General features: G+C 41.1%; 1 protein-coding gene across 5 annotated transcripts in view; it reads right to left on the bottom strand.

Annotated features, from left to right (window-relative positions):
* The window catches only part of MYO1B (myosin IB), a 165,463-nt gene that overhangs the window by 80,299 nt on the left and 63,113 nt on the right, over nucleotides 1-22,051 (bottom strand). For all 5 annotated transcript variants that reach the window (XM_045859193.1, XM_045859359.1, XM_045859445.1 and 2 more), the window contains one exon: nucleotides 7,153-7,247. In XM_045859193.1, coding sequence (XP_045715149.1) covers nucleotides 7,153-7,247 — 95 coding nt within the window. The remainder of the gene's footprint in view (nucleotides 1-7,152; nucleotides 7,248-22,051) is intronic.

Genomic DNA, 22,051 nt, shown 5'->3' on the forward strand with positions numbered 1-22,051 from the left:
CTCATATTTTTTTCCTTAAGTAATTCATGAGATACTCATTTCTTTAGAGAAATAAGTAAACCAGTAAGAATAAGTTTCAAGACCCAACATGGTTTAGAGGAGTGTTTTCATGATACCTCACCATGCTGGAAACAGGAAATGACAGTTATCTCATAAAGCTTTCCCCTTTATTTCCTTTTGGTTCTTCTGTACCTAAGTTCAAATAAATTCAAACCTTTATTTCAATGTTTAGATATTTATCCATATCAAAACTTTATGTAATAATATATGAATAAAAATATTATATTTCTGAGGAGAATCAATAGTTATCATCTTCCATATTTTCAAGCCTAGTTTTTGAATTATGTTGACCATTATATTGACCAATTACACATGACCCTGGCAATCACAGCATAATACTGTAAGCATTGTCCAAAGCATTACTCTTGAGCAGACTGTGGTTGCATTAACCAGTAATCATGTTTTCAATGACAGTGTCTTTCACATATACTTTAAAGGTATAAAGTGATTCTATCTGAGACAAAAAAGTGTACTCTCATCATGTATACTCAAAAATCTGAAAAGCACCGCCATTTTAGACATAACACTGGCATTTAAAATTGGCAAAAAGGACCTTGGCTGATATGGTTCAGTGGACTGAATGTCGGCCTGTGAACCAAAGGGTCACCAGTTCCATTCCCAGTCAGGGCACATACCTGGATTGAGGGCCAGGTCCCCAGTAGGGGGCGCAAGAGAGGCAACCACACTTTGATGTTTCCCTCTCTTTTTCCCTCCCTTCCCCTCTCTAAAAATAAATAAATAAAATATTTTTAAAAATTAAAATTAGCAAAAGGGGGAAGGGATTAAAAAATGCAAACTTCCAGTTATAAAATAAGTCATGGGGGATACAAGGTAAAGGGAGGGGGAGTAGCAAAATGTAACAGCCTTGCTTAGAATCAATTCGTAGTTCATCATTTTCTCTAACTCATGGATAATTTACATATGTAAATTTATGTACATATGTTTAAACATAACTTAAATCCTAAAACTCAGCTATAGTCAGACAAACAAAATATGAAGTCTTTGAACTCAAAATCTCTTCTCACTAGAAAATGGTAGACCCTCTAGGGTTTCACAGATATTCTGCACTAACAAATGTCCTCTAACAAAATACTACCAGATCAGAATTCATTTCTATAGATGATGGAAAGGGGTTATAATGATAGTTTATGATTCTGGGGATTTTAAATTCCTGTTAAAGGAAGAATTATAACTAATATTACTCTGTCTTTTCTGGTACTTTGATTTAGGCTATGAATAATATGTTATTATGCAATTATTACATAATCATGTAATTGTATAATATTTTTATCAAAGAAACCACTGTGAAACAGTAGTAGGTGAGTGAAAAATAGAAAATAAACATTTCAATCAAAGTCATTTGTAACCATGAGGACAACAGGATGGGAACCTCACTGCTAAGATATCAAAACCCATGTATGTTAACTGAGCAAGCTCCACATGGATTCAATCACTATGTCAAAAACAAAACAGGTATGAAGATAAGCAAGGCTTATTCTGAGTTCTCATCACAGAGCTGTTAATAAATTTACCCCAAAAGTAACAAGTATCCATGTATGCATTCCTAGATACATGTAATATTATATATGTCACACATAGATCATGTAAGAGCTACATGATACAGGTCAGGCAGCCTATAGAGACCACTACACATTTACACACATGCACATATTCATATATTTATCTACATCTATACCTTTCTATTTCCTTGGTAAAGATACCCAAGTTTTTCTAGGGACTAAGCTTACACAGATCTGGTGGTCCAGCAACCTAAAGAATGAGACTGCCTACATCATCGAGGCCACGTTTGTGTATGACAAAACTAGGACCTGGCCACATTGAAGAATACCCTCTGGTGCAGTCCTGAGCCTGCAGTGTTGCAGAAGAGCCCCTCTACAGCACATTCAAACTGGCCCGACAGGCAGCCACGCACTGTCATGCTCATGGGTCAAAAGCATGGGTCTTGCCATGAGAAATGCAGCCTCTACTCCAAGAGAAGTCATGACATTTTTATCGAAATACACATATGTATATAAGTAGCTTTGCTTCTGAGAGATGCCCCCCCACCAAATCTCTGATAATTCATATAGACCATGCTGGTCAAAAAAGGCCTTTCTCACATGGGGAAAAAAAAAACAGAACAAAAGCTCACTATGTCTTGGCCTTAAGTTTGCTTAGCTATCGTGCCTCAGCATGGACATGTTCAGCGTTCTAAAACACTCACTGGTGCTGAGGCTACATGAAGTCAGTGACATCTCTGTCACGGCAGAGTCAGAGAACTACCACACATGTGAAGCAGCACAAGGTCACCGGGGGTTCAGAACTAAAGGGCTTAATGAGCAAGGCAGGCTTCATGGCTCTTGAGCAGATGGCTGAGGAGTTCCTAGAAACTGATGTAACTGTAAAATTAGAAACCAAATAATTTATAATGCTTTCTCATGTCAGGATCATATTGTCAGGCCCCAAGATTTACTCTGATGTCTTTGGAATAGCATAGGGATGATGGTTCCCTCTGCTCCCACCAGTGCTTGCATGGGTCTCTACTACACACTGTTTGCATCACAGCAGTAAATTGTGAGCTCATGGCCTAGAGCTATTTGGGCACCATTATGAGGCATAATGAATTTTTTATTTAGCACACCAGTTACAAAATAAATAGTGACCCAAAGAGCTCAAAAGCTCACACCTCTCTGAGTATTCACATTACGTAAACCTGCAGTATCTCCAAGAGTGCTTCCAATATTTAAGACCAATAGTATCATCATCTACCAAAAGGGGCTTACAACATAGTTCAATGATCACTTCTTATAAAATAAGACCACTGATACTACATGGTGATTTAAGCTAACATGTAAAGATTTTTATTGAAAAGAGATACTGTACGTAAAGTACATTGCACATTCTGAGCCCTCAATAAATGTTAGTTCTCTTCTTTCGATTATTTACTAACCCAAAGTTTTAATAACTACAGGTACTCAAAACACAATGTTAGTGAATAAGGACATCTGACATTTCGAAAATGGCCCAACTTCCCTCTTCCCCAAAGAAATAAGATTGACCTCCCTCTCCAAATTCCGCTGCCATCTCCATACAATTTCCCATCATTTTATTCTCCCATAAGAAATCTCCAGGTAACAGAGGTATTAAACAACAAAAAAATTCTATGCTTTGCTCAAATTTATAGTCTAGTACAATTAAAGCCATAATAAAATTTGAAGCAACTTTTCTATCGCTGCTTTTAAAACTGAAAAAGAAAAGTAAAAAAGATGGGAATGAGTGAGCAAAACACTAAACGTCCCTGGGGGCAGAGAAGTAGGAGATGCTGTTGGAAACTATACCGGAAAAGGAAGGGCTCAGCAGCTACAAAGAGTCTAGCTGAGTGAATACTTAAAAACAGCAGCTGTAAGGAGTGTCCACCTCCCGGCCCCAGGAGGTTCAGGGACAATTACAGCTGAAGCAGCTCAAAACTAAGCCCCACTTCAAACGACCTTCAGGCAGCACTATTCAATGCATGGTCCAAGGACCTCCGCCGCTCAAAGTCAGCCAGTCCACGTACTGTTACTATTCTACACACGGGAGCGGGCCTTTACAAGTTTTTGTAGTCATCTGGTAACATTTTCTCTGTTGAAACTAAAACAAAAAAATTAGAGATTGAATTTTCTGTCTTCTTTTATTTCACTTTTCTGGTATGGGTCAGCACCAGATCGGGGGCAGGGGGAACCTGGTGCTGGGCAGCGGCAGGTTTGGGAAATGCTGCTCTAGGGCGCCCCCTGCAGCGGCCTGCCTGGGGCAGCACCTGACCCTGTTAGCACTCTAAGAGAATGGCGCTACCAGGGAAAAGGGGAGGGCTTGAGAAGGAGCTATCTACTGTTCAGCTCAGGACAGAGGGCAGAGTATCCAGGAAGGACTAAATCCAGGGAAAATAACAGGTTAGAAAGGATTTCAAGTGGTGAATGGGACAATGAAATCAACAGGAAAAGTAATTAGGTAGGAAAATATCAAGAGAGGGAAAAAACTACAGAAAAGAATGAACTCCATGCCACTAGACTGCCACCAAGGAATGAGGTGGTTTTGGTTTTGCTTTCCTCAGAAAGGAATGAATGCCAACCCTCTGAAAGAGTACCGGCAACCTCCTCTCAGTTCTTCAATAGACGACACGTGGGCGCAGCAGGAGATGGATCCACACCCCATGAGCAAGCCAAGCTGTGTGGTTCTCACTCTCTGGGCAGGAGGAGGTCACACATGGACACAGTAAGTTAATGGACGTACTGTCTTCTTGGAGCACATGTTCCAAAAGGGATGAAGAACTAGGGGAGAGGAATCAAACCAGGGACCACAGCCCCATCTGACAGCTCACTTAGGAACAAACCGATATGATCAAACCCTCAGAAAGTACAGGGCGAGGCAAAAGTAGGTTTATAGTTGTGAGTACATGAAACACGGTTTGTTCTTATATTATTATTCATTAATTATTGTTATTACTTTCCACACAAACAACTGTAAATCTATTTTTGCCCCACCTTGTATATCTTTTAGTCATGACCAAGAATGAGTAAAAACCTAAAAAAATTAATAGGCTTATGAATATTTTCATCTCTTCTTCTCTCGTGCATAAATAAAAATATAGGCTCATAGATACAGTCGAAAGGATCGGGGTAGGGTAGGTGGCATGAGACACACCAGCCATACGAATGCTGTCTGACAAAGGACATCGCTTTTAACTCGCTTTGTTTCCATTTCTGTGGGCCGACTTGGAAACAAACAAGAAGTGGTACTGCTTCTAAGAATTAATACTGTTTCATAAGGAAGAACTTGTCCGTGAGAGAAAAGGGGCAAAAACTTTCCCCAAAGACACCAATGTCTTCTTAAAATTCCTAATTAAGAGGAAAAAAAAAAGAGTTCTGAACAGCCAAAAATACCACAAACTTCTGAGGAAATATAGGTAAGAACCCATATCCAGATAAATGATCTAAAAAGGTATGGGAAACTCTAAATAATGAACTATTGGCAATCTACAATAGAGAATAAAACTTTTAATGAAACGTAGCATGAGCTGCAATTATTGAAGGAAGGGAGAGCATGAGGGGAAGGCACAGAAACAGGAGCTAGACCTCGGAGAACCTTGGGAAACAAGCCCACGCGGTGTGGCTTGTTCTAAGACTATGATTACAAGTTGCTAAGAGTAAATTTTAAAAGTTCCCACATATACACACACTAAAAAGGTAAACCTTAAAGGTTCTCACACACACACACAAGAAGGTAACTATGTGAGGTGATGAGTGTGGCAACAGGCATTTCATTATGTGTGTGTGTGTGTGTGTGTGTGTATAAAATCATCACACCGTACACCTTAAAATTATACAAGGTTATCAAGGTTATATGTCAATTATATCTCAATAAAACCAAGGGTATCAACCAGTGTTCATGTCACTCTGGTCTCTGAAAAGAGCTTGTAGGTAGCATGAGGGGAAAGGGAGAGACCAGTTAGATACACTACAAAGAGAACTCAAGGGAAACAATGGTTGGTGGCTTTGACTAGAGTCTCCATGTGGACACAATGAAAAGGAAGAAACTACTTGGTGTGAGATATTCTAGGTAGGACTGAGAAGATCAGAACATGGATTTCATGTGGGAGATACAGGGGGTGAAAAAAAACAAGGACGAGTCTTACTCTTCCAGCTTTATTTAGAGTACATGAGATCTGGATAGGAGGGTTCAGAGAAAAATCAAACTGGGATGGTTCCAGAGTAATATGACCTGATGGCAAATTCAGCAGGTTGCCTTACAAAGCAGCAAGCCCTCCATCACTACAGAAGAGGGAGTGTGGCTGTCCCTGGGGGGACCCCATTCTAGATGGTCTATAACCAAAATCCAACTATATTCGATTATGCTTTCTGTTACACGTTCGATTCTTACATGCCAGTCTTCCCCCTCCAATTCTGCCCATCCAGAGCCCAGAACCTGCACAACCTTGCAGAGACAGGGCACTATGTCTACACAGGCTCCCGGAAGGATGCTGGACGTGCTTATCGAAGAGAGGAGGTATTATCCCTAAAGAAAGTGGAGGTGGAGGAAGGAATAGGTGTAGAAGGAAAAGGCACTCCAAAGCAAAGAGTAAGGCTTTAAAGGCACAAATCTTACTAAAGGCTTGTGAACAAAACGGATTCATCAGTTGACTGAAACGTGCATGGGGATCATTAGGAAGTCAAGGTTGTTAATCTGATAACTAACTAGCCAAGAAAGTAGGAATGTTTAAATCCCACTTTGGCAAACTAACATCAATGAGCAATTATCACAGCCTTAGCTATAACACAAGAATACTTTGTAAATAAGTCTCGGGATGTAATGTACAGCACAGGGAATATGGTCGATAACATCATAACTCTGTACAGTGACAGGCAGCGGTGACTAGACATACCGAGGTGATCCCATCACAGGATATATACAAGGTAGAATAACTATGATGTGCACCTGAAACTAAAATACCGTAGTATGTCAACCACACTTTAATTTTACAAAAGAGCATTTTATAGAAGAAACAGTTACGAAAATACCATCTCCCTCACCATCCTCCTCCTCCTTCATGAACTCATCGGTTCTGTCAAACACCCACTGCCAACAGCAGGTTTAACCTGTTAAGTTTGGGCTCAGAGAGAGCAGCTCTTTCTATCTTTTCCAGGTAGCTGAGCACCATGTGTTAAAATTAAAATTGTGGTCTCACTCAAGCATAAGAGAAAAAGCATAATTCCTGTATTTGAGGGGTTTGTTTTAGAGGGAGGTTACCAGTCCATCTAAAAATATATACAAAAATTTCAATTCTTCAGGCTTCAGAGAAAAATTTCTCCAGAGTGAAATCCCCCATTTTCCTGGTGCCTTCCCTCACTTTTCAGCAGAGAGAAGCTTCCCAAGGCCCCGATAAGCTGGCATTCCCTAGGGAAGTGGCCCGAGACCTCAGTAGCCTGCCACAAAGGATCCCTCAATGGCCCCGCACAGCTTCAAGCTGATGAGCCGCACCTGCCCTCTTTGCTATGGTCATTCTGTGCAGCCTTTGCCTTCCAGGGGAGAAAGTGAGGCTGTCCGGGGTGGTCTTACCTGTTTTTCCTGCTCCACTTTCCCCAGTAATGAGAATACACTGGTCTTTATCTTGATCTCGCAGGGATCGGTATGCTTCATCTGACAGGGCAAAGCTGCAGGGGACAATGGAAAGTCCTTAGAACAAGCTCACTATTACGTGTTTATCAAATGCAACTACAGGCCCCTTAAAGGGCGACTAAGGCACTTTAGCTTAGAAAGCCGAGTCATTTATTTCCTTCACATTCTTAAGGTAAGTGAATAAGCCATCCATCCTCTGTGGCCCATGTTACCTTTCTTCCACACATTCTCAATGAACCAAAATGGTACGGACTTATTGTACTCCAAATAAAGCTATGCTGTATTTAACACACATGCTGTATTTATGGCTCAATTTATTAAAACCTGGGCAATTCGGGGAACCAAGGAGGAAAATGTTACATTACGTGTCCATGACTGGATAATATTGAGATTTTTCAGGACAATCCATTGCAGTTTCAAAATGATGAGGAAAAAAATGTGTTAAACATTAGAAAAATGGTGTCATATACCAAATAGGTGATATCACCATTACGAAGCTAACTACAGAACCACTGCCTTCACCATTACAATTGCAAAATTGCAATTGTAAGGTCCACCAGAGGCAAATGGTACTCCGGGTTTGCCATGGTTCTTGTTCAATCCCAGCTGCTCAAGCTTCTCACTGTGCCCTGTGATGACTAAGTAAGTAAGGTCTACCAAGTAAGGCCAGGCCAGGTCTCATGTTGACCCTCCCCACCTCAAACTTTACTATAATAAGATGAATTTTGCTCTCTCTAGCCTAAATGAAAAATAATTTTGACAATATGATCATGTATTTAATTAGGGAAAGTTCCTCTTGTACTTAATTTATCAGCATGTACTTTCTGAGAGTATACCTTGCGTCAGGAACATGCTGGAAATGGAAAGAGAATTAGGACTCATCCCTTCCTTCCTGAGTTCTCAGTCAAATGCAGGAAAGAGAGATACTGAGAGAAAATGGCAACTAGTAAGATAAGGGCAATCATAAAGATTATGTGCAAAATATTGCAGAACCAGACAGGGACTTCAAGAATCCTAGAAGTCGGGGAAAAACAGTCCTAAAGAGTTCATTTGCAAGACAAAGGGCTTTCAGGTGAAAACAAAGGTAAATTCAGAGCAGTCCTAAATTGCTAGAGGGCAAACTTTTGTAAGGGACAGAAGGGTAATGAGGGAAATGGGCAGACTCTGAGAGAGAGACTGGAGGTGATTGGAAGCCACATCAACGGGCTGTAGGCAGGGCAGTGGCCCAAGGACACAGTATTCAGGGGTACCAGCGCTGCCCCCAAACACTTCATGTTTAATCATTTTTAGACATGACAACTACTAAAAATAAATGATCATTAATTGCAGCCACAGATGATAAAGCTGAAGCAGAAAGTGAGGTAACCCTGCCCTGTGACACAGCGGAGCCAGAACCGACTCCTGCTCCCGCCCACTGGTCTGCACCATCTCTGCAAATCACAGGGCCACTGGGTGCACAGGAGAGAGACCCGTCTGGAGGAAGGGGAAGGGCTGGGACATAGGGAGAGTTTAAGTTTGGCCAACCAGACGACAGTGCATCTTTCAATCAAGGACTCTGACTTTCCTTCAGAAAGTGTGTGGAGCCATCAATATCAACAACTTACTGAGCACCTTCCATGGGCCAGGAGCTGAGCAAGGTGTTCTTGTATTTATAATCAGATTGATCCTTAAATCACTCTGTGAAGTCAGTGCCAGTTTCCTTAAAGGAAAATGGTCCGAGGCTGAGAGGTGACCTGAGACGCCCACGTTCTCCCCGCCAAACAGTCACAACTCGCCCTCAGTAATGGTGTGCATCGCAGCTTACCAACTTGGTGACCTCCCATCATTCACCCTGGCTGAACTTTGGTTTCTTCATGTGCACACTGGAAAATGGAGCCACGTGCTTTAGCTTAGATGATTAAATAAAAGTGTATAAAGTACTTCAAAAGGGATAAAGCCCTGATTAATGTCTGGAATCTTTCTGTATTGCAAGTAGTTATGCATACCTCGAACCGCCTCCCAGCGTGTAAGCTCCTCTGGGCACAGGCGTTCTTTCCATCCACAGACCTATGACCGTGAGACATCACCAATACCAGATGCTGAACAAATGAACGAGTGGATTCTCTCCAAGTGTTGCCAGAGTCATTGCAGTCATGACTGCAGTGAGCTCCATGGAGCATGGTAAACAGGAAATCTATTTCTTCCCTGACCTTCATGCAGGGAAGGAAAGCGCTGCTTAGCCTTCTCCCTCCCCACCCCTCCCACTCCTTCCACCTCCAGACAATAGTTCAGAGATGCCACTAGCACGGTCATCACTGGCCAGAAATGGCAGGAAAGCACATTAGGGCACATACACATGAACTTCCCGACCATACACACTCGCCAACCTCTTCAGGTGTTGGTTAGTTCAGCCCTTCCCCGTGCTCCTGGGACTACAATCCAGGTTACATATTACACGATTACTAGATCCCAAAGGATGCAAAACTACTTCTAACATGAATAATCGTGTATGATTGTATGTGTGCACACATGTATCCTTGTGCAAACATAGGCTTCAGAAGACCACCGTGACCCTGCTGTGGGTTTACTTCAAATCAAAACATCGAAGGTGAACACTTAATTTGCTCTTGTCTGTCCAGAAATACTTCATTGTTGTCCCCAAACTGAGCCAGATTCATCTAATGGAGAGTATATTTCAATATGAAATAAATGCTAACAAAGATCACTATTCTTTCAGGGTCCTACAGAGCCCTGATTTCACATTGCCATAAAAATTTACCAGTTGAAGCACTTAAGCACTGGGGGAAACTGGCTTGGACGACCGGCATTCATGTGGACACCGATCCTGACTTCACTGCTTAGAGAAATGAGCAAAGGTGGGCCCGGAAGGACCCTAGCCCCACCCCGATCCTGCTCTTCCTGCCTGACAGCATCAGCTCGTCCCATCACCAAGGCCAACAGTTACCACTACAAACCGAAACCACATGCCAGTCTTCCAGCCCACTCTATAATTACGGGACCTAAATAAGTCTTTAGAGAAGTTTTTACTTAAAAACAGTTGTGACCCATATGCTTTGCATTATTTTGTGAACATGTCAGCATTGCTATTTACCAAGCACAAAAATGAATGGTTTGTTATCATATAATGACAATAACGTGAAGGGCAAGCATGTTTTTTATCTGACCACATCAAGAGCATGGTTTTATCCACTTCTTCTGTCCTCTAGTTGAGCTCTAAGAATAGAGACAGGCTGACATCGAATGCAAGTCTCCCCTTCATTTCCAGATCAGCTCAAAGGCTGCTCGTGGAGAGCCAGACTCTCCCAACACCGTGTCCACAGCAAGTTCCCAAACAGCTGGACCTATCGCTTTTAGGTCCGAGAAGTCTGGTTTGGGGCTCATCTGTTATTTTCTGTCCGGGTTGCGTGTTCAAAATTATCTGGCTGGTATTTATGTTCCTCCTCCATCTTATTTCTGTTCAGAATGTTAATCTCCACAGTGGTTCTGTTTTCGTGGCCATCAAGGGCAAAGGTGGGGTTCCTCTCCCCAAACTCTATGCCCTCACCCCACCGCTTTCTTTCTCAGTTTAGTTCACTTGCACTGCAAAGCAGAGAAGATGCTCTGACGTCAACTACATCACCACCACCACCTACAGCTTATGGTCTTCCAAGCATATCCTTATTTTTCAGTCTCTCTGGCTCTCCCTTGAAGAGTTACAGGAGAAATCATTTGCTAAAGCAGTCTACTCTATTCCGAGGACCTGCAGACAGTTTTCTCCATTAGCCAAAGTGGTTAACAGAACAAATTCTGTCTTGGAAAACTTTCCTGAACTTAGATAACTGTCTCTGCCTTTTGATTTCATGTATTTTTCTTCTTCTTAGACAAGCTCTCAAAATGGTATCCCTTTTCATTCAATCTTGACTCCTAAAACACCACTTTCAAATCACACAGGAAATTCTGCTACAGAATTTAAACGTCTTAAAATAGCTCCGTCTCAAAATTCTCATCCACAATTGAGATCTACACATCTCCACTATATCCATTCCCGCTCTGGTTCAGCCCTAAAAACTGGGTGTTTCTAAAACTAAGCAACAAAAAAATATGCTTTTAAAAATTCCTAGCCTCCAAGTGTTCCACCCATTTCTAATTCTACATTGAACTCAGTCATGGGCTGACGTAGTCCACGCAGAAGAGAAGGAAAAAGAGAAAAGGAATTGTGTGTGGTATCGTTTGCACGGTCACCTTAAGGGGCTTTCTTTGCTTGCTTGCTTGCTTGTTTTTAAGGACAGGCACAATGTTGGCTTTCCTTATAAAGTACTACTGTAGATGTATGTATATTTATCATTGTCTCGTAGTCATAATTCAGAAAACATTCACCTACTTGAAAAATATTACCTTGATAATTTAGTCTTATGCCCTTCCACCAAACATTCACCCTATCATATCTTAAAGGTAAATTTCAAAAAAATAAGTCTTTACAGTTATTTATTAAAGAAAGCTATAACTTTTTATGTTGGAAAGGTTCACTGCACTCATGCCGTATGCCAATACAAACATGGTGAATTCACATATTCACAACAATACAGTTGTCCCCCCACAGCCCAACACTGACTGGTAAGCGTCCCTAACATCCAAGCCTCGGAACAAGGAAAGGTAAGAAACAAAAGTGAGCCTCTCTTCAAAATAAATGGCCACAGTCAAAATGCACACTATGAAGTGTAAAGGGAGAAATATGGAACCAAACGGAAAGAGCAGAACTGAGTTAAGATGGATGGCAAACAGACCTAAAGGGCTTCAAGGTTTCTTTATTTTATATAAAGTGGTACAATATTAACTCTCCACAGATCCCCAAAAGTTAAGAATGGATATTATAATATCTAGAATAATCACTATAATAACATACAGAGCTACCAAATAACAAAATGAAAAATTAAAATGTAATTCTAAAAACAAACAAAAGAATAAAATAATGCAAAAGAAGACAGGAAAAGAGGAAAAGACACAGGAGACAAATGGAAAACATATTATTAAATGGTAGACCTCAATGCAACCACATCAATAATTACATTAAATGTTAATAGACAAAAGACTCCAATTAAAAGGCAGAGGATGCCAGAATGGACATGAGAGCAAAACCCATTCAAACACTGCCTGCAGGAGTCACACTGAGAATATAAAGACATGGATAGGCTGAAGGCAGAAAAAGACATGCCAAGCAGAATCAATCACTCAAAAAACCTGTGTTCTGTTTTTCTCTCCACACATCTAAAGTCAAGGCAGTCCCCAGTGTCATCTCGGTGTAAGAAGGATGCCATGCCAGGACATAACTCAGAGCAGAGTGCACGTGACACAGTATCTTTAAAATGAGCTACAGTCATTCTTCTAAGACTATTTTATCAACACTAAATTTTCTAAGTTCATATACATTCTTGTATCCTAAACATAAGTATCTACATTAATTTCCTTTGGCTACATAATTGAAAAGGTTTGTTTCTATTGGCTACGAAGCAGAAATAAATAATCTCATCAGAGATTGATCATTTTAAGGTGACATCTGCTCTGAAGTGACAACAGTAAAACATCAAATAAAGCTCAAAAGTCAGGTTTTAAAACACCACATTGTGTGAGTCGGTGCCAACCAATGTACACCAGGCCTCTCATTATATTTCAATGGGACACTCAAACATATGTTTTAATCTTGACAGTCAAATGCATGTAACCACCAAGAAGGCAACAATCCCATTATCTGAATGTTTTACATAAAATGGCTCACATGTGTTGTGTTTCAAGGAACAACAGAAATCCTGTGTAATTAATTAGAATGTACAACGCTCTTTATTTCAAAAAGTCACAAGCTAGTTGCCAATTATAATCCAACACAAACAGCTGAGAGCCCTTAAGGGGTAATCTTCTTTCAAGATTTTAGAAATTTTATTTATAATCCATTTGTGATGAAGAAGCTTTGGGGCACACCCAAATTCTTCCAACCCCAAGGGGCTGATCATTATCAAAACCCTATTGGCGGTCCTCAAGGCTACCCAGTCCAAGGCCAGCCGGCTGAGAGTCCCCAGACAGGGCACACACCCTCCTCCTGGAGACTGATCGAAAGATGGACTCGGCCAATGGGTGGCTCTTTTCCAAAGGTGGATTACAAAAGCCAGGTATGGAGACAGGCATCAGGAAGAGATAAGAGACTTAGAGAGACTAAATTATGCCAAGGAGGAGATATGAAAGTGGTAAGGAGGAAACATCTGCCTTCAGGGCCTGGAAGCTGCTCTCTGGAATTTGGCAGCTCTGCTGTGCTGCCGAGAACTTCCTTCTGCCACGGAGCCCTGAGCACAAGTCGCCGCAGCGGGAAAGCCCGTCACAGGGGCAGCATCCTGCTTCGGGCTTGGCAAGCAGTCAAAAGCAAAGAGGCAGATTCCACTGCTTCCGTCTTTGCTGCTACAGATCTTACCTCACAAATTAATAAAGTGTGAATGGTACTACTATCTTAAAATAATCCCCCAACAATGGAAATGAAACAGTACATGGAGACTATAAGAGAATATCCACAAGGGCTGGGGTTCCCTAGGAGATAGTATAAGAGACATTGTACATGGGTTTTAAGGGTGGTGATTAAGAGAATCTGTCCCCTAGAAGCTTAAAATCTAACAGGAAAGACACTGAAGTTTCCCCCCACCCTGTACCCACTCCACAATAAAGGGAGCATGAGAAGGTAATTAACACATCAGCAAGCAATCTCCTAAAGACATTCAGAAAAGGGAAAAGGGACTTTCCCCCCAGGATGCAAATTATGAACCTCAAGGCATGTGCAAGGACAGAGGCAGAGATGTCACAAAGAGCAAGAAGGAAATTATGTTATTTCCCTTGTCCAGAAATTAACAAAACACACCTGATTTGGGGAAAAGAACAAAGGGACAATCAGCCTCTTAATTCAAATTCAATAAGCCCATAAAGTATTTTTAGTATCTCTTTTAACAAAAGAATACCAATGATCATCTTTTATTACCCAATTCGTAAGAATAATACACAGTGTTACACAGTGTTATAGCCCTTTCTGTTCAAAGTAAATACAATGAAAACAAATTTGCAACACAATACTTTCCAAATTTGTGGGTCAATATAGCTTATTTCAATTAATTTCATAATCAGTTTTTATTAAATGCAGTGAAGTTCTTGGAAACATCTATTCCCAAGAGGAGTTACTCCAAAGGCGTTTATAATTTTCCTTAGGGCTTATTTTATTCATTAAAGAAAAAAATAATTTCAAGTTCTCAAAATGTTAACTGATTTGTCAGTTAGATGTTGTTTCCTCTTAAAGTCTAAAAATGTGCCACCTTGAATGCCACTTTGGGTGTCTTTATCTTTGTCTGACTTTAAAAACACACGCTCTGATCTAAGCTACTTCACTTCCACATCCCAAATAAGCTGTTCAGTTAAGGGAACCCCTGAATGTGTTCACAACATTCAAATGTAAACCACTTTGTACCATCTGACTTTGACAGCCCCCAAGTGCCTGCTACCTACACAGGACGCAATGCAGTGGGTCTCAGCTTCCCTGCAGCTGAGGGGTGCCACACAGCGCTGTTCACCCACAACAGAAGATGCTGCACTGGGGGCCTTGTGTGGCACCCAAGAAGTGCAGAGAAATCTGGCAGTTACCTCGGAAGGTACTGCATGGAGATGGCATCTGAATGGGAACCCCAGGTCACATGCTGCTTTGGTTCCTTTTTCAAAAATGCAGAGAACAGGCAGTGAGCAGCAGTAAAATGTTACCGACTTCTTCAAGTTTTGCTCTGTGCTTCCAGCCTTACAGGGCTGTGCAGCGGGTGTTTATAAAACACCCTGTATGGTGTCTGAAGGAAGCAGGCACCCAGTTAAGGATTGTAAGGCTAAGCTTGCCATATGGAATCAAGGTCACAAATCTATTCACATTTTAGAGAGTGAGATCTGCCACCACTTCACAGAGTGGATGCAAAAGTCAATGAAATCAACAGATACTGATAAGATGCCAGATCATAAATAGATGCAGATATATATGTGTAACACACACACACACACACACACACACACGCTCGCGTTCGCACAGACCACTGTGGATACACCATGGGAAGTCTGGGGTGGTACATATTATTGTGGAGGGAAGAAAGTGAATGGATGAAATTATAATTAAGACTTTCTGGTTAATACCTAAACTCATATCATAATGCTGTCAGGGAGGAAATATTTTGGAAATAATTTTAAGAGCATTCTTTCATTCAACAAACATTCTGTGTGTTTAGACAGTAAGTTAGTCATTTGAGGACAACTCACTTGGTCTATGGGGCTTCCCCAAAACTAAAAAGCAACAAAACAACAACAAAAAACTTTTCCCTAATGCATGAAAGGGATATTGGTATTTTGGGGATACATATTTTTTAATTAAAATTTGCTTCTTATTTTTCTTCCAGGCACCAAACACCTTTTAAATCCACCCCTTCCGCTCCTCTCCATCACTAGTGTTTTTGCCTTAGACAAGTTCTTCACTTCTGACCTGAGCCCCAGTAACTCCGAAAGAAGCAGTCCATAACCCAGTGGACACCTTCCCAGCCGTCTTGAGAGAACGCTGTCAAAACCTAGCATCTGTCATTACCAGGACTCTGATTAGGAGTTACCATTCCTAATCCTGCCCTCGTTGCAGCCAGATTTAACTTACTGCTTTTATGTGCTTCTGTACTAAAGTTTTTTTCCCCAAACTTGTTAAAACTCAAAGCAAGTTTGAATCATTCCTATCCTCCGGAACTATGGTTCTAGGGCACACTCTGATTGAAGTGCAATCAATGTGTTATTTTGCTGAGGCAGCAGAGCAGTGCTAGAAGTGTGTCTGAGGATTCCCTGGGCAGTCTGGACCTCAAGGATGGGACCCTAACATGCCCCAGGGGACCCTCCCCACCACACTCCTTAGTTGAAGAAGTACTTATTCAAATAAGGTTTGCAAATTCAGGACAAGGACAAAGTGCAGAAACATTTCCTCTGGAATTCCAAACAAACACCACCTGATTTCTGTTACTACACAGCCATATGTAAGTCTTAATTTTAGAAGGAAACTTAGTGTTTGAAGGGAGATCAAAAGACTGTGAATCAGACCATCAAGCAGAAGCCCCCTAAGAGAACAAGCAGGCTCCAGGCCTGGAGTGACTGACAGCCCCTTGGAGAGACCTGGTGTGGTCAAAGGATGACCACTCCTCATCCGCATGTATTCCAGAAGGTCCCCACTCCCATTCCCTCCCTGATCCCCAACCTAGGGAAGGAGCATCAACAGTAAGATAAGGAAGGCCCAAGATGCCAGTAGGTCCTTCTGCACAGTGTTTGGTTACTATTTTTATGTGTTCTTTTAAAAAATGTTATAATGTCTGCCTTTAAGAAGCAGCTTCAAAGTGGCCACATGAAAATGGGTAAGCCACAAATACCATATGCCACTGGGCCTGCAGGCTGACTTGCCTGAAATGCTCCTCGTTCTAAAATGCAAACAGGTCACTCCTTCCTGGACAGGCTTCCCTGGCTGCTCTTACCCTGAGGCTGGCCCAGGACGTGAGGTAGGGGATGATGAAACAGCAGTGCCGTGAGCTCCTGCTACTGCTAGAGAAGGATTTAATGTTGATACGCCAAGTGCCCTGACACTAACAAAGCAGTCAGAAACCACTCATACAGCACACCATCACACAGAAAGCAGAGCTCCAAAATGAACCTAAATACGGAGCGCTCAAACATCTGCTTTCAAGTTTTTAAGCCATGTCAACGTCTGCAAATTGGCCACAAGATGAGACTTTGCTAAAAATGTCTCATACACAGATCACATACATATTTGAGAGAACCATTCAAATCAGCAAGCAGGCAGTTAGCATTTATTACCACATGCCTGCAGGGTGATAAAGACTTGACCCTTATTCACCAAACTTTGAGAAACTAAGAAGAAAGTCCAAAAGCCCTCCTGGATCAGCAGGGGAGGATGGGAGGCCCTAGCCAGCAGGCCTTGCCCCAGGGCACCCTGCATACCAGTACTGGGTTCCTGAGAGCTAGGCACAGTGCTGGTCTATGTTCTTTTGCAGAATACAAGCTCAAGACAAGCTTCTATCTTAACAAAAATCTTGAACTTAACTTCCTTTATGTAAATCCAGACTGGTTTCTGGTTACACAGAGAGGTCAAAGTCAGGCAACCCACACATGCAGAATCCAATCACTAAAAGCTTTGTGCTACAAATCACAAAGCCAGCAAAGCCCTTCTCTCAGGAGCCAGCTAGTCCTCCTGGCTCATCTCCCTGCCCACCCGCCTTCTGGCCCATTGTCCCCTCCAAACACCTTCTCTTGGAAAGCGCTCCTGGATGACTCCTGTTGTTGTGGAAGCCCCTTGCCTATATACCTATAAAATCCCATGCTTTAACTTTGAAGACTTTTTTTTTTGCTTACAGTTTCTGTCCCTTGAGAGCAGGAATTGAGACTCATCACCTCAGTGCCTGATACAGTATATGCTCAGAATAAATTTGGGGAATGAACCCTAACAGTCTTGTCTCCTATTCATGCAAGAAATTGACAAAAAATAATGTATGACATTTTCAAAGTCTATGACATTTATTTGGCTATTTATAAATAACCAAATAAAGGAGAGATCAAAATAAATGTTATTTAAATATGCATATGTAAGTGCATTCATATGTTTACAAAGAAAAAGCTCTATGAACTTAAATTACTCAAAGAAGAAAGTTAAAAAGAATGGGAATCTATGTTATACTCTGTAGCTGGAATTCTTTGTTAGATTATTTCTAAGTATTCCACAATTCTCCCTAATGCTAGTCCACACAGATTCTATTTGAAGACAAAGGCAAATGATTGCCTAAACTCTTCTCCAACAGATGGTTACATTGCAGGAGTTAACACTCTAGGACCTTGGTAGTTCTTGAACTAAGAGGTAAAAGCAATTACAGTCATTTCCAGAGATGGCTGATGAAAGGGTCCTGTTGAAAACGAGCTGTCTCTGCTCTCCAGACCCTCAAGTTCAAGGCTCACCTTCTACCTTGCCTCTTAAGAGTCATCCAACGCAGTCCCTCTGTTCCTCCAGCGGAAGCCCTCCTCCCTGGAAGGAGGCAGAGTGGCTCTGTCCCAGAATTTATGTTCATCAGAGCAGATTTTCTCCAGAAAATCACAGAACTTGCAGAGTTGGAACACTCAGAAACTTGTTGAACAAACCAATCATCTTCAAAAACTTAAGTTTTGAAGTTTTGTCCTTATAACACATTAAGTCCTTACAACTTAACCTGGTTGGAAGATGCCTGGGAAAACTGTAGTCTTGTAGTGATTGATCTTCTGTCCCTCTCCCGTGTGTCTTCCTTGCCGTGGAGACCTGCCATGCTGTTGAATCCAATCAACTTAGTGACGTGTCCTAGAATGAAGCTAAATGACCCTTGATGGAGCTTTTCATATGCCAATAGCAGCCTCAGTGACAGAGGAGAAAATTTGGGACAAAGCCACATTTCTCATTTGGTTTTGGAACTGTGAACACTTATTGATGAAAAACTTCTCTGCAATTTGTATGAACAATCGATCAAATAGGGAATTTCCATTCCTAAAAAAAATTCTATGGTTCCTAACCGTATTGTATAAGGTTTTTAACAAAGCAAACACACACACACACACACACACACACACAATTGCTGTCTCCAAGTATGAGTACTTCAAATACCTACAAATCGAGAAAATACCAATTTCTGCAATAACTCAGGGACCCCAGGCTCAAGGACTGGGACCACCCCCACACCCTGCATGGTTGCCTAATCACCATCATACACTAGTTCCAGTCTGGGGAATCTTCTATTTGTCACGACTTATGGCCCACTTCTCCATAGACAGGAGGGAGCCATCTACTCCAACAAGTCTAGGTTCGCTTCCTCAATTTTCATAAAATGATGACAGCCAACCTATTACTCAGTGGATTTCAAAATTAACACTCTGTCTTTTACTGAAACCAGAGGATGTGTACTCTGGGTTCTTTCCAGAGAATGCAGCCTCAGCTCATCTGCAAATCACCTTTAACTCAAAGCCCAAGGATGAGAACACAGAAAACAAAGAAACACACAAAACTGTTGCAGAGCATCCCCTGAAACACACACTGCAGTCTCTCTCTGCCTCCTTGTGCTCCTGAATCAGCCAAACCATCAACAAGCTAGGTGCTTGTCCCAGTGGTTCTTGGCCTTGGATGCACATTGGAATAACCTGAGGCGTTGATGTTTCACTCCCCTCTCCCCATACTCTACAGATTATGATAGAATTTTATGGTGGTTTTACTGAGCAGCCCAGGGTGGCTTATAGCTCCACTAGATTTGCTGGATTCCATAAACTTCACTTTGGTGTGACGTTCTCTGCGTCCACATGGTGAGGTGACATAAGGAGAAGCTACGTGAAATTCACTGCTCCAGTTTCTGCAGGGGTATTTTGGGAAGTACTGCTCACGACGACATCCTTCACATCATAAATCCCGTAAGAGAAGCCCCTTTTAAACCTAACTGACAAGGAAAACTTTGCTTCTTGTGAGCAACTCAAGTGCTTTGATGTTACATGCAAAAATAATGCTGAAACCAATTATATTTCCCTTTTTGTTTTCACTACAAGGAAATGAAAAATCCAAGTTCAATAAATATAGAAGACATTGTGGTGTTAACTCTCACCTGGGTCTCATTTATACTGTTTCCTTTGCTCTGACATTTAAAAAACCACTTATTTTATAATACTGGCTATAAAACAGTAACATGCTGTCAGTCAACTTTCGATGTGAGGAAATGTAATAATTAGCTCCCATTCATATTTCTCACACATTTTTGAACTATAAAAGACCAAATAACACAACTGGTGTGACTAAAATCCAGGCATACATGTACAGCCCTTCTTTTTGTTTTGCTCTTTTTTTTTGGAGGGGGAGGTGCTGGGAGAGATAATAGATGGATAGATAATAGGTGGGTGGGTAGATGTGTAGATAGAGCTATCTAAGGAAAGCAATTGCCCAGAAATTTTTCATTTATTCACTTAAGACTGTAATATTCTAAACGATCACAAATCTGAGAAATTTTCAGTGTGCAAGCAGATAGATAAAGGTTTTCCAGAATAAAAAGAATACAATTTAAAAATTATAGCAACACTGAGGAACTTTGAAAGGCTATTGCCCTGCCTCGTATTATGAAAACAGAAACTCTGAATGCATGGCTGTTGGCATGGATTCTGTGTTTATTTACACACTCTCGATTCCATGCCTCATCCCCTAACCTGTCACCAGCCTCAGGATGCCCCACCTCTCCTGTGAAGGTCCAATGTTATTCTCCTTTCAGGTCAATTCTAAGAGGACTCTTCTCGTACACCTCTAAGAGAGGACTCTTCAGTATCTCTTGTGGAGATACTGAAAAAGAGGCATGTGCTAATGAAAACATCCTGTTCCATTCACTAAGGTCTCCAGTGGGAATAACCCAAATCTTAGAGACCACTAACTCAAAAAGAGTTAGGACTTATGTCTTTATTTCTATAAAGAAAACTGAAAAACATTTGCCTTCTCTTTCCTGTATAGGAAATAAGACAAGGCCTCTCAGGTACACCTCCACCTTGGTAAGAAGAGTTCCTGTCACAGGTACACTGTTGATGAAGCAAAGAAAGAGAAAACCAGACTTTAAATCTAGATACTAACTGATCCTCAATATACTCTAATTTAGACTATGACTTCAGAAACCCTAAAGAATGAAATGGCCCCACATCCACCTTACTACCTAGTTGTTCAGGACAACTGAAGCAAACTGGTCATTCAATAACAATAAAAAAAGTTTCTAATTTTTTTTCCTAAAATATACCACAAATTTCTTAAAAAGGAGGATCATATATATATATATATATATATATATATATATATATATATATATATATATATATACCTATAGAATTTCAGAGTTGAAAGGAACCTCAGAATTAAACACTTCCCATTTACAAATTCTTCATTCACATTCACAGTATAAACACCCATCCATAATTCTACTGACAGCACAAATTAGTCTGTAAATATTTAGCTGTAACATTGTCACTATATACTTACATATCATACTTGAATAAGTTCACTGTTTCCTGTTACAAACATATAAAGTTCTTTCCTACATTTTAAAAATTATATTATGCCGTTTGAATTTTTTTGTTCTTTTTTGCATAAGTTACTAAATACCAAGCTAAGATACCAAGCAAAGTCTTTACAATTTGGCTTCATTTTTTGATAAAAAGACATAGAACATGATTTTTGGGTTTTTCTTTTCTCTCTCTCTCTCTCTTTTTTTTTTTTCTCTTTCTCTCCTAAGATCTTTATGTTAACTATAGAAGACTCGGGCAAGAGCAAACAGGAATAAGTTCAAGGACATGTGCAAGGATGAATTTCTTGGAGGTTACCAAAAGTGCCCCAACCTGGCCGTGTGTGTTTTACTCACTCATTTATTCACTTGTACAGTGGACATGTATTGAATGTGTACCAAGTCCAGAGCTTCCCAGCCCCAACTGTACGGTAGAAATCTGTCAGGAAACAAATGTCTAAGAGCAGGCGATCACTCACCTAGGTTTGGGAGGGCAGGGAGAATACTGGACACTTCCCCACTGCCCTCAGGATCAAAGCCTAAAACTTTGCTCTGCAAGACTGAGTCTCCCTTGACTCTCCGGCCTTTCCCGTTGTCCTCTTTGCTTCTGTCCTCCAGTAGTCTCCAAAGTCAAGTGTAGCTTTGAACATCCCCTGCTTCTTTTGCACCACATGGCCATTGCACATGCTCTCTCTCTCTCTAAAACATTCTTTTTATTTAAATTTAATCTTTAT

This window comes from Phyllostomus hastatus, unplaced genomic scaffold, assembly GCF_019186645.2.
Source record: "Phyllostomus hastatus isolate PE091 unplaced genomic scaffold, TTU_PhHast_1.1 phas_contig_1, whole genome shotgun sequence".
NCBI classification, from domain to species: Eukaryota; Metazoa; Chordata; class Mammalia; order Chiroptera; family Phyllostomidae; genus Phyllostomus; species Phyllostomus hastatus.